This window comes from Eurytemora carolleeae, unplaced genomic scaffold (genome assembly GCF_000591075.1).
Source record: "Eurytemora carolleeae unplaced genomic scaffold, Eaff_2.0 scaffold253, whole genome shotgun sequence".
In the NCBI taxonomy this organism is placed as follows: domain Eukaryota; kingdom Metazoa; phylum Arthropoda; class Copepoda; order Calanoida; family Temoridae; genus Eurytemora; species Eurytemora carolleeae.
The window spans coordinates 115,469-127,078 of NW_019396190.1; the positions used below are offsets into that span (position 1 = coordinate 115,469).

The 11,610-nt window shown below is 32.2% G+C and overlaps 1 protein-coding gene across 2 annotated transcripts in view; it reads left to right on the forward strand.

The window, feature by feature from the left end:
• The window catches only part of LOC111697692 (condensin-2 complex subunit H2), a 35,836-nt gene that overhangs the window by 14,211 nt on the left and 10,015 nt on the right, over positions 1-11,610 (forward strand). For both annotated transcript variants that reach the window (XM_023467782.1, XM_023467783.1), the window contains exons 3-14: positions 852-976; positions 1,879-1,980; positions 2,270-2,356; positions 4,340-4,444; positions 4,649-4,734; positions 5,466-5,508; positions 5,849-5,947; positions 6,848-6,910; positions 8,378-8,509; positions 9,088-9,137; positions 10,129-10,253; positions 11,140-11,207. In XM_023467782.1, the coding sequence (XP_023323550.1) occupies positions 878-976; positions 1,879-1,980; positions 2,270-2,356; positions 4,340-4,444; positions 4,649-4,734; positions 5,466-5,508; positions 5,849-5,947; positions 6,848-6,910; positions 8,378-8,509; positions 9,088-9,137; positions 10,129-10,253; positions 11,140-11,207 (1,059 nt within the window). In that variant the 5' untranslated portion in view covers positions 852-877. The remainder of the gene's footprint in view (positions 1-851; positions 977-1,878; positions 1,981-2,269; positions 2,357-4,339; positions 4,445-4,648; positions 4,735-5,465; positions 5,509-5,848; positions 5,948-6,847; positions 6,911-8,377; positions 8,510-9,087; positions 9,138-10,128; positions 10,254-11,139; positions 11,208-11,610) is intronic.

The following is an 11,610-nucleotide window of genomic DNA, read 5'->3' on the forward strand; positions in this document are numbered from 1 at the left end:
CCGACGTTTTACTGAAAAAGCGATGGGATCGGATCCAAAAATCGTTCTCTAGGGATATACGAAATTTTCATTGTTATGTTTTATTTCACATATATAGGCTTGAGATCTATAAGCATTTTGAAGTTTCGATATTTTTTCTATTTTTGATTCTTTTGATTGGTTTTCTTAAACTCTATTCGATTCCTGGACGAAAAGTCTCTATTTGGATGTTTTTCTTTGATTAGATTTTTTTCTTAAAATGAGATGAAAAGTCATTTTCCATTTGTTCGGTTTTCCAGTACTCTATTTTTTTGTGTCTTTTTTCGTTGCTTTATTTTTCTCTTTTATTAATATAGATGAAAAGTCATTCAATTGCAACTACGTTTGCAACATATAATATAAATTATTTTTAAATTACATACTGCAGTTCTGTTCATGTTCACATTTCAATTTAAAGATGAAAAGTCTGCAACTACGCTTGCAAATTATTTTGATTAAACTGTGGAAGACGATGCCTGGCAGCGTTAAACAAGTTCCACAAGATTCAACAGAATGAGATAGAACGGATATGGGGCATAGTACTGATAAACATCTACACGTGTGATATCAATATTGACTCTAGTTCTGAACCCTCTAGTAATAAGTTATAAGAAATATATATACTGGAAGTCATTTATGCGTTTTTATTAGAGTCTGACTCACGTCTTCTATAAAACATTAATTAATGGAGAGCTCTGCGAAAAGCAACTCATTACAGCAATAGGTACATAGATAGAATGAGACGTTTTTTTCTCTCTATGATTCTATAAATGAAAATACTATTGTTGATTTGATTTGTATTGAATAAAGTTGTTAAGAAGAAGTTTTATTTCAGAAAAGTGGATCGAGACGAAGAAAAATGTCTCAAATTCACCCGGACGATGATAGCGAATCTATTCTGGACCCAAGGTTTGAAGAACTGTTGAAACCTATCCGAGATGTTCAACAAAACTTTCAGGTCAGATCTTAGTACAACTCGTACAAATGGTAAGAGACAAAGGGGAGGAAGACCAGCCACAACTATTTCTCGTCCAAGCCACATTCCCTTCACTTTGCGTTCAAGCCACCTCGTCCTTACAATATTAGATAAAATATTGAATTTTGTAAATCGATTATAAATAGCTTCAATACTATTTTTAGTTTCACAATATGTCCAGATTTTATAAAATATTCTTATGGTCTCTGAATGGACAAAACATTACAATTGAAAGATGCGAATTTCGATATAACTCGGAAAAGAACATGTTTTGGGTGACCTACCTCCACTTGGAAGACAACCCCTTTGTTCATTAATTTCTACACATCCAGTGTTAAACTTGTTTGAACTATATCACTATCCCTCCCTCTCTCTCAAGACGTTTTAAAATGTTTCAGTAAAAATGTATTTGATCATTTTTGATTTAATACAAATTTTCACATTAAAAACTCAAATCGTAGAAAGTTAAAAGATAATTTCCCAGGGAAAGATTTTTGGACTCCCGCTGCCCCCCCTTATAGAAAAATGTACATGAAATGTTCACATTGTGACCGTATCTCCTGGCCCCCTAGTTTGTCCTAGCCGCGGCGCTCTGTCCCTAGCCTATCCTAGCCGCAGCGCTCGGAACAGAAAGTGTTATAATCTTACCTTCCTCTGAAATTATTCAAATTTTATGTACATTTTTATGGAGGGGGTGGGGGTCTAAAAATCTTTCTTTGCAACAAACCAAATTAGAAAATGGTCCCAGTGGTAACACCACCTTCTAATGCTGATTTAGTATAGTCATTTCAGTTTTAGAAATATAGTCGGTAATTATTCCATACTCTGATTTGATATGATAACTGACTTTGTTCAAGCCGTAATAAATTAAAATAATTTTTTAGATCCAAGTTAGTGAACTGCTGGCCAAATATCTGGACAAGGTTCAAACAATTAATGTAAATGGACAAACATTAAACTTTACAGAGGCGGCCATGCTTCTACAGGTTGGTTTATGATTTATGTTACCGGGTGTTTCAAGAAAATGTTTTTTATTATGTTTATGTTTCCAGTGAATTTAAAAATGATTGTACGAAAATTCCACATTTTGCGCGCAAATGATTTCTTCCGCAGTGAATTTCGTATTTTTGCACGGACTTCCGGTTATACTGTTGTTAAAAATGCGGAATTTGCTTTAACTGAGTTTGACCTAATTTTAGCGCAATTATTGCGCGAAAAAAGAGCAATTTCCGTGTTCCTTTTGTGCCGTTCCTGGAGTCTAACTATATATTCTAGGGTTCTGCTAGTTGCTACAGCAAGAAAGTTGATTACCTACACCAGTCTTCAATGCGAATGTTGGACTTGATAACCAAAGATAATGCGGTAAAATTATAATACAATAATCCAAACTTTTAAAATCCTTTTGGTATGTTTTTTTATGTGTTCTTTTTATCCCTAACATAATTTTTACTACCCCTCCTTTTTCAGGGGACATTAGTCCCAAAACTAACACTCAGCCCATTTTTAAAATCAAAATTATAATTGGAGTTCTTTTTATATTAAAGCTCTTGACCGTTTTCAAGACAATGTCAGGTTTTCCATTTATCTAATATATCCTGAATTTCAAACATTGTTGCGTTTTTGAGACAAACCCTACTTTCCCGTTATTGAGTATTCGATGATTTATTTTCATGCATTTTAAACAAACAGTTTCCAGCATTTCTAGGTAAATCTATATTGTAAGAACAAATGATATTAATATTTTGATTTCTAAATGCTGTAATGATTTTTAAATTATAAAAGAACAGTTTGTTTTTATTTCCTATTTTGTTTATATTTTACCTTATCAAAAAATCTTGTTTTGTTTCATAAGTGCGTAAATGCTTGAAAATTGACATTGATATGAATTCCGGTATTTGTCTCAAAACCAGGATATGTTCGAAAATGAAATCAAGAATCACCAAAAACTAATTTTCAAACCTTATTATTAGTTTAAAAGTGACATTTATTGTTTCAATATATAGTTTTAGTAATTTTTAATAAATATATAGTGTAATTTTGTTCTACTCGACTTGGATACTTTTGAAAAAGATAACTTTGCAGATTTGGCCCATTTCTAACACTCAGTGTTATAAATGGGCCAAGTGTTAGTTTTAGAACTAATATCCCCTGTTTTTATACAGTGCTTAGTATCCATTTATTTTTGATGCGGATCCGGACCCGGATCCTGGATCCGCACTGGAAAAAACGGATCCGGATCCAGGTCATTTCTTTAAGATTTACTGAATTTGTTTAACAACAAACAATTTTCAGATTTTTTGTTTTATTTTTTTTCGCTTATTTTCTTCCTAAAACTTGATAAACCATTCAGAAATGAGGAAATTTTTGAAATCTCTCTTTTTTTCAAAGGTTCAGATTTGTGTTTTAGGAGCAAACAAGTTTTTTTCAGTTTTTGATTGATATTTTTACCCTTGGATCCGGATCCGTGGATCCGCATATTTTTGCGGATCCGGATCCAGGAAGCCAAAATCTTGCGGATCCACTGATTTTAAGAATGTCATGTCTGATTCACACCGGTACCCTGAAAACATCTCTCTGAGTCTGAAAAAAGAAGAAATCCATCTCTTTTACTTTTTTGCTTTGAATGCTGTAGTTTCCTTCATCATATTTAAAGCTTAAATGCAACTGCTGAGTTCACTTTTAAAGGGACACCACAGTTTAAACTTATCAAATTTTTAATTAGACAATTAATAAAATATTATTGATCCTTTATTGGGTACTTAATTACTATTGGGGGAATACTTGTAGATTTGTCATCAGAGTTCCAGATAGGAGCATAGAGATGACGTCTTTGTGTATCCAGCATTTTAATCATAGGTTTCTCATTCCTGCTGTTCTGGTATTTTATCATATAAATACTTGAAAGGTTTAATATTTCCTGCTCTTTTGATATATTCTGGTAATTTGTTCCATTTCTCCGCTACTCTGTTAGTGAAGAAATTTCTTCTGACCTCAGTCCTACATCTGGTTTTTATTATATTTAATGCATCAGAAGATTGTTTGGTAACCCTGACTGAGTCTTCTCCTTCAGTCTGAAAGAACTGTCTCCTCTCTACATCATCGTAATTGTGCATGAATTTGAAAACTTGCATCATGTCATATCTAATCCTTCTTTCTTCCAAAGATTGAAGATTAAGCTCTTTTAGCTTATCCTCATACTCCTTGCTTTGCAGACATGATATCATTGTTACAGCTTTCATTTGTAGACGACACCATTTTAAATTGGACATTTACATTTTACACTACCAATGATTCAATTGAAATTATGTCTGCTCTTCATCCCCTGATGAGATGATGTCTGCCTAGAATGATGATGAGGGAGGAGGGGATGGTGAAGGAACAGATAACTCTTCAAAAAAAAGAAGAGGAGGAGTAGATGCTAATCTGGAGTTTAAACTTATTCATCTTGAAGTAAGACCTATTTATTGTGTTTTGATTTAAGTATTTTTTAACTTTTTGTCAATGTCTTGGTTTAGGTGTTTTAACTTTTTCTCAATAATGTGATCTTTCTTACTTTTGTAATTGTGTAATCTTGAACCTGATTTTGAACCTGATTTTGATCTTGATCTTGATCTTGATCTTGATCTTGATCTTGATCCCTATACTAATATTTAGTTGGCGAAGAATATTGACTGCAAGGAAGGGGATGTGGATTTAAGATCACTTGAAGATAAACTAGGATTTATTCAGGTTACACCCAGGTGAATATTCAGGTTACACCCAGGTGAATATTCAGGTTACACCCAGGTGAATATTCAAGTTACACCCAGGTGAATATTCAAGTTACACCCAGGTGAATATTCAGGTTGCACCCAGGTGAATATTCAGGTTACACCCAGGTGAATATTCAGGTTACACCCAGGTGAATATTCAGGTTACACCAAGGTGAATATTCAGGTTACACCAAGGTGAATATTCAGGTTACAAATTTTCTACTTTGTGTTGATCTACCAATAATTCATTTGTTTCCTCCTGTAAATCGCAAATATTTCTTAACTTTTTAGGGAAATTATTTTATTTGATAAAATATATCCACCCCTGTTTATCCCTCCTGAACCTGTTTCTCAAATCAGAAAAAGGTTTTTAATATTTTGAAGTTGTGCTTTCTACTAGTTTTTAACCAATACGGATTTTTACAGTTTCTATAAACTTTTTAAACTTAATTTCACAGAAAGGGGAGATATGATGATTGAAACTTGGGACTTCAACTTTGATCAGATTTTTTATTTCAACAGATTTTAAATCAGACAAAGTTTTTTTTTAAATTTAGAATTTAAATTTCACAGAGAGGGAAATGATGCTTGAAAACCTTTAATAAGATTTATTCTCTGATTGTTGCTTATTCAAAACATTCATAAAATAAATAATTAAGAAGTTTGCTTAAAATTTGAGTGAAGCGCTCTTCTAAAAAAAATATAGATTTGATTTTAAGGGAGTTTATTGAAAAAGAAGGTCAAGACCCGTCAATACTAAAGGTGAATATTAGAATGCAGCGAACAATTTTATATTAAAAATGAAAAAAATTTTCAATTAATTGTTAGTATTAAGCTAAATTGTAATTACCTTGTTCACTGTTCAGTTAAATGCAAAAAAAAAAGTTTTTATTTTAAATTAATACGATAAAAGATAAGTTTTTGATTTATTGATCATGTTAATTCAGATTAGATCAAAAATTTTGCGCTTGATCAATCAATTGCTTTTTTGGTTCAATCAATGTTTAAAGATCTGTTTATTTTAGAATGGTTGATTGGTTGGTTGATTAATTGGTTGATTGATTGATTGATTGATTTATTGATTAATTGATTGGTTTATCAGGTTGATCTTTACTACGGACCTAACTTTGAGCTGCTGGGAGCAAAGAAGGATTTCAAGATGAACTCGCAGTTCTCCACCGCTACAGGGATGTTAGGAGAGGTCAGTAGTTAGTAGGTTAGGAGAGGTCAGGGGTTGGTAGGTTAGAAGAGGTCAGTAGTTGGAAGGTTAGGAGAGGTCAGGAGTTGGTAGGTTAGGAGAGGTCAGTAGTTGGGAGGTTAGGAGAGGTCAGTAGTTGGTAGGTTAGGAGAGGTCAGTAGTTGGGAGGTTAGGAGAGGTCAGTAGCTGGTAGGTTAGGAGAGGTGAGTAGTTAGGGGGTTTAGGAGAGGTCAGCAGTATAAAAGGTTAGGAGAGGTCAGTAGTTAGGAGGTTGGGAGAGTTCAGAAGTTAGGAGGTTGGGAGAGGTCAGAAGTTAGGAGGTTAGGAGAGGTTAGTAGTTAGGAGGTTAGGAGAGGTCAGTAGTTAGGAGGCTAGGAGAGGTCAGTAGTTGGTAGATTAGGAGAGGTCAGTAGTTAGGAGGTTAGGAGAGGTTAGTAGATGGGAGGCTATGAGAGGTCAGTAGTTAGGAGGTTAGGAGTGGTCAGTAGTTACAGGGTTGGAAAAAACCTGGGTTTAAAATAAACTAGTGGATTTTATTGTTTTTTTGTGGCCACTCAGATTAATCGGTAAATATGTATATGCTCAAGAAGGAAAACCGCGGTTAAATACCAAAAACTTCAGCTCATTCACACATAAAAATGACAAAGGGATTTTATATCATTGAACCTACCTGTATATACATTACGTAATTATTAACTGACCATATCATCGGTAAGGTTAATCTTTATATGTACCTTATACATAAATATAGTTAGTGGAATATAGACTCTGGTTAAGGACGGTTACATTATTTAGACCTTGGTAACAAATACTGATGGTAACATTATTTAGACCTTGGTAACAAATACTGATGGTAACATTATTTAGACCTTGGTAACAAATACTGATGGTAACATTATTTAGACATTGGAAACAAATACTGATGCTAACATATGTGATGAAACTGTTTTAAATCCAGACTTTAGGGTAAGTTTACTTATAACATCGGATTTTCTTGGAATTTTTCTCGTTTTGATTCTTTTTCTGTACTACTATTTCTTCGTTTTTCCATATCTAAATTAATTACTTACGGCCGAGGTTGTTCTCTAACGGAATGAACGAACTAAAAAATAGCCAGACCTTGAATTATATCCTATTGGAAAATCTAAAACTTAATCATTTATAATTTTCTTTTGGATAAATTATAGTTAAATGGACTATAAGCGTAATTTTAAGTTTTTAGATTTACAACCCTACCCTTTAAACCTCAATCTAATCAAAAATATGGATAATAACGTATTTTTTTCTGACTCGAAAACTGTTCAGTGTTAATTTCCGTTAATATCTCCATTGCTTCTTATAAGCAAAAATGCAAGTTACTTTCACAGAGCACCCGCAAATTAACATTGACAGTTTGAACAGTATAAACATGAATTTCTAATTCATACTTGAACAGACGAACCTTTTAAGGGTACCGTTGTAAATCGGGCATTGTCGAATCGGTCCCGAAAATGGATCAGGATTCAAAGCCTGATCCAGAAAATTTCTTCAAGAATTAGAGATTTTTTTTAGAAATTAAAAAAAATATTTAAATTTTTTTCTCTTTTTATGCTGAACCTTGATTTAGAAATTAGGATTTTCTCTCAATTAGTTAACAGTTGATATTTGTATTTTGAAAGCAAACATTTTTTTAGCGGTTTTTGTCAATATTTTGCCCTTAGATCCGGATCTAGAAAGCCAAGGATCCGGATTGGATTCCGAAATAATTCCGGATCCTTGCCACAGATTTTGCGGGACTTTGTTGTTTTTAGCGGTTTATTAAGTATTGGCTGGAGTGTCCGGCGTTGCCCATGGAATCAAAACAAAAACTAAAAAAAATAAAGAATTTTATTTTATTTTTTTACGCCTATTTTACCCCTAAGGTGCACATGGGTTTCCTCAAAAAATGTCAGCCTTTTCGTCCAGCCGTTTGGACAGCTATAGCTAACAGAAATATATACAACTTTGACCCTAACAGTTGTAATATATCCATAGGAAATGAGATACTTGAAAGAATTGGTAATGACTGAAGAAAAAAAATTTTACTCTCAAAACCCAAATCGAACTATTGAAAAAAGATAGATAATAAAAATTTCCTGATTTCTTAATGGTTCATCAAGTTGTAGCATAAAAATAAGCGAAAAAAATGAGACAAAAAATATTAAAAGTTTGCTTTGTTAAAAAAAATTCAGTAAATTTTAAGGAAATAAGCTGGATCTGGTTCCGGATCCATTTTTTTCAAGTGCGGGTCCAGGATCCGGATCCGCATTAAAATTGATTGGATCCCAAGCACTGGATGAAATATGATACAAACAAATATATATATATATATATATATATATATATATGATCGAAGAGCTTTTATATATAGTTATAACATGTAACCACATTAACAATAAAAACTGTATTGGGAAGGATGAAAGTGTTGATGATGGATGTCATGATAACGGGGTTGATGAAGATGTAGATGCTCCTGCTGACCCTGGAGGAGATCATGTAAATGATGGATCAATCCACCAGGAGCTTGAGTATTCTTTACACATAGAGGTGATTCTAAATTCCAGAATTGAAAAGAATGAAAATGTGTACACTGAACTAAATCATGTCCTCGTTCTATGATAAGTGTTGGAAATAGAGTTCAATTCAATCTAAGATTCTACGAAAATATAATAGAGTTCAATTCAATCTAAGATTCTACGAAAATATAATACGAGTTCAATTCAATCTAAGATTCTACGAAAATATAATAGAGTTCAATTCAATCTAAGATTCTACGAAAATATAACAAATTTCTTTTAAGTCAATTTTTTTTAAAGTTTGCACTAAGCAAATTTTTACCCTTACACAAGATTAAAGCAAAAACAATTAATATTTCTACTTTGTTTCATAACCAAGAATATATTATTATTTATAATGAGCCAAAGTGCACAGAAAAGTTTTAGCAATACAACACTTATTTTGACTCATGCAATGTGTTAAAAATAAATCCCCAAAAACCTAAGTTTTCAAGTTTTAAAAAGAAGAGAAAATGTTCTGCCTCTTGGCTCTTCTTTTCTTCAAAGAGACCTTTCTCTGTTTTTTTTTTGCTCCATTTTTTAATTATGTATTTTAAACATAATTTATAGCATGGTGGGAGCCCGGAGCTACCAGAAGATCAACTTGATATTAGCGAAAGGTGAAAATGAATTTGATAATATTTGTCAGTGCATAGGATCCATTTCATTTTGATGCGGATCCGGATCCTGGATCCTGGATCCGGATAATGGATCCTGGATCCAAATCCAGGTCATAAACAATTTTTTCATAATTTAATAGTATGCTTCTTTTTTTTCTCGCGAATTTTTATGCAGAAACTTGACTTGATGAACCGTTCAGAAATAAAGAAATTTTAAATGATATATCTGTTTGAATATCAAGATGTTTTAATCTCACACAAGTGATATGCTAAGGCAAATACACCAATTAAACCAATTAATCCTGTATAACGGCCTGGAGTTGAGATTGATCAATTAATTTACTGGTTGATTGATTAATTAACTGGTTGATTGAATTATCAACTGGTTGATTGAATTATCACTGGTTGATTGATTATTGAGCAGGCTGATTAGGCAATCAACTGAATATTTAATTAATGAACTGGTTGATTGATTAATTAATAAGTTGATTGATTATTTAACTGGTTGATTGATTTATCAACTGGTTGATTAATTAATTAACTGGTTGCTTGATTAATCATCTGGTTGCTTGATTAATCATCTGGTTTCTTGATTAATCATCTGGTTGCTTGATTAATCATCTGGTTGATTGATTAATCATCTGGTTGATTGATTAATTAACTAGTTGAGTTATTATTTAACAGGCTGATAAACCAATTAACTGATTAATTGATTAATGAGCTGGTTGATTAACTAACTGATTGAGTGATTAATTACTTGGTTGATTAATTAACTGGTTGATTGATTAATTAACTTAATGATTGATCAATAAATTATTTGATTGATTGATTAATTAACTGGTTGATTTTTTGAGTAACTTGTTCATTAATCAATTAAGTTTTTGATTGATTGATATATATATCTGATGGTGGTCTGGGTTTTCCATCCTTGGGGGCTTTCAGATCTTTCTCCTGATATATTGATTGTTTAGTTTCATTGATTATTTTATAGGGTTGAGGGGCAAGTTGTCTGTACTCGAAATAAAGAAATTCTAGCTGACCGGCTCCCAACCCCTCCCCCGCCTTGTGTCCCAGAGAAAGATCCTTGGGAGCCTTGTAATCCTTTTCAAACTACAGGTAGAATATTTATCTTTTCAAACAACAGGTAGAATATTCATCTTTTCAAACTGCAGGTAGAATATTCATCTTTTCAAACTACAGTTAGAATATTCATCTTTTCAAACTACATGTAGAATATACATCTTTTCAAACTACAGGTAGAATATTCATCTTTTCAAACTACAGGTAGAATATTCATCTTTTCAAACTACAGGTAGAATATTCATCTTTTTAATCCTTTTCAAACTACAGGTAGAATATTCATCTTTTCAAACTAAAGGTAGAATATTTATCTTTTCAAACTACAGGTAGAATATTCAGCTTTTTAATCCTTTTCAAACTACAGGTAGAATATTCATCTCTTCAAACTACAGGTAGAATATTCATCTTTTCAAACTACAGGTAGAATATTCATCTTTTCAAACTACAGGTAGAATATTCATCTTTTCAAACTACAGGTAGAATATTCATCTTTTCAAACTACAGGTAGAATATTCATCTTTTCAAACTACAGGTAGAATATTCATATTTTTAATCATAAAACTTTATTGTAGAATTCTTATACTTAAACGTTTGTTGTAGTTTATCGTTTATTAAAGTTAAACGTTTGTATAAAAGTAAAAAATTTGCTGTTAAAAATTTGTCATAATTCATTGGTTTAAATAATTCAAAGTTCGTTGTATTTAAACGGTTGTATTTCTTAAAGTTTGCTCAAGTCAAAAAGTTTGTTGTAATTAAACGTTTGTTGTAGTTCAATGGTGTTCATCGTTTATAATTTAATGACTATTACGTCTAACGACTGTGATAGTTTAACGGTTGTTTTAATGCAATGTGTTTACTTTTATGAAAATAAGTGTTACAAGTTTGTAAGAGTTTAATATTTATAAATAATGCTTGATTGTAGGAACAGTTAAAGAGATTAAACGAGGAAGAGTTTTCAAGATTCCAGGAAGAATATCAGGAAAACTCAAGGTAGACGGATAAATATTTAAAGGGACTGTAAGCGTAATTTCAATGGTCCATACAAACCAAGATGGCAATGCCCGGTTCACAGCGGTACCTTTGAAACCTTTATCAATAATGTGGAAGGTATTGCCGCTTTTCGAATTTTGAAAGCGTTAAATTTCGTTATGTTTTCCTGTAGTTAAAATGCACACTTTTGTAGAGCAACCGCAATTAAAAATTATCAGTTTTAAAAGTTATAAACATTGATATATAAAAAATAAAAAATTGGACATTAAAGTAGAAGATTTTTATCCTTTTTGATACTAATTACCTGAATATTCATTTATTCTTCTCTATTAAGAGAATAAAGCTTTCAACAAATTTGTTACGCTCTGTGCATATATATCTAATATCGGGGGAGGGGGGGGGG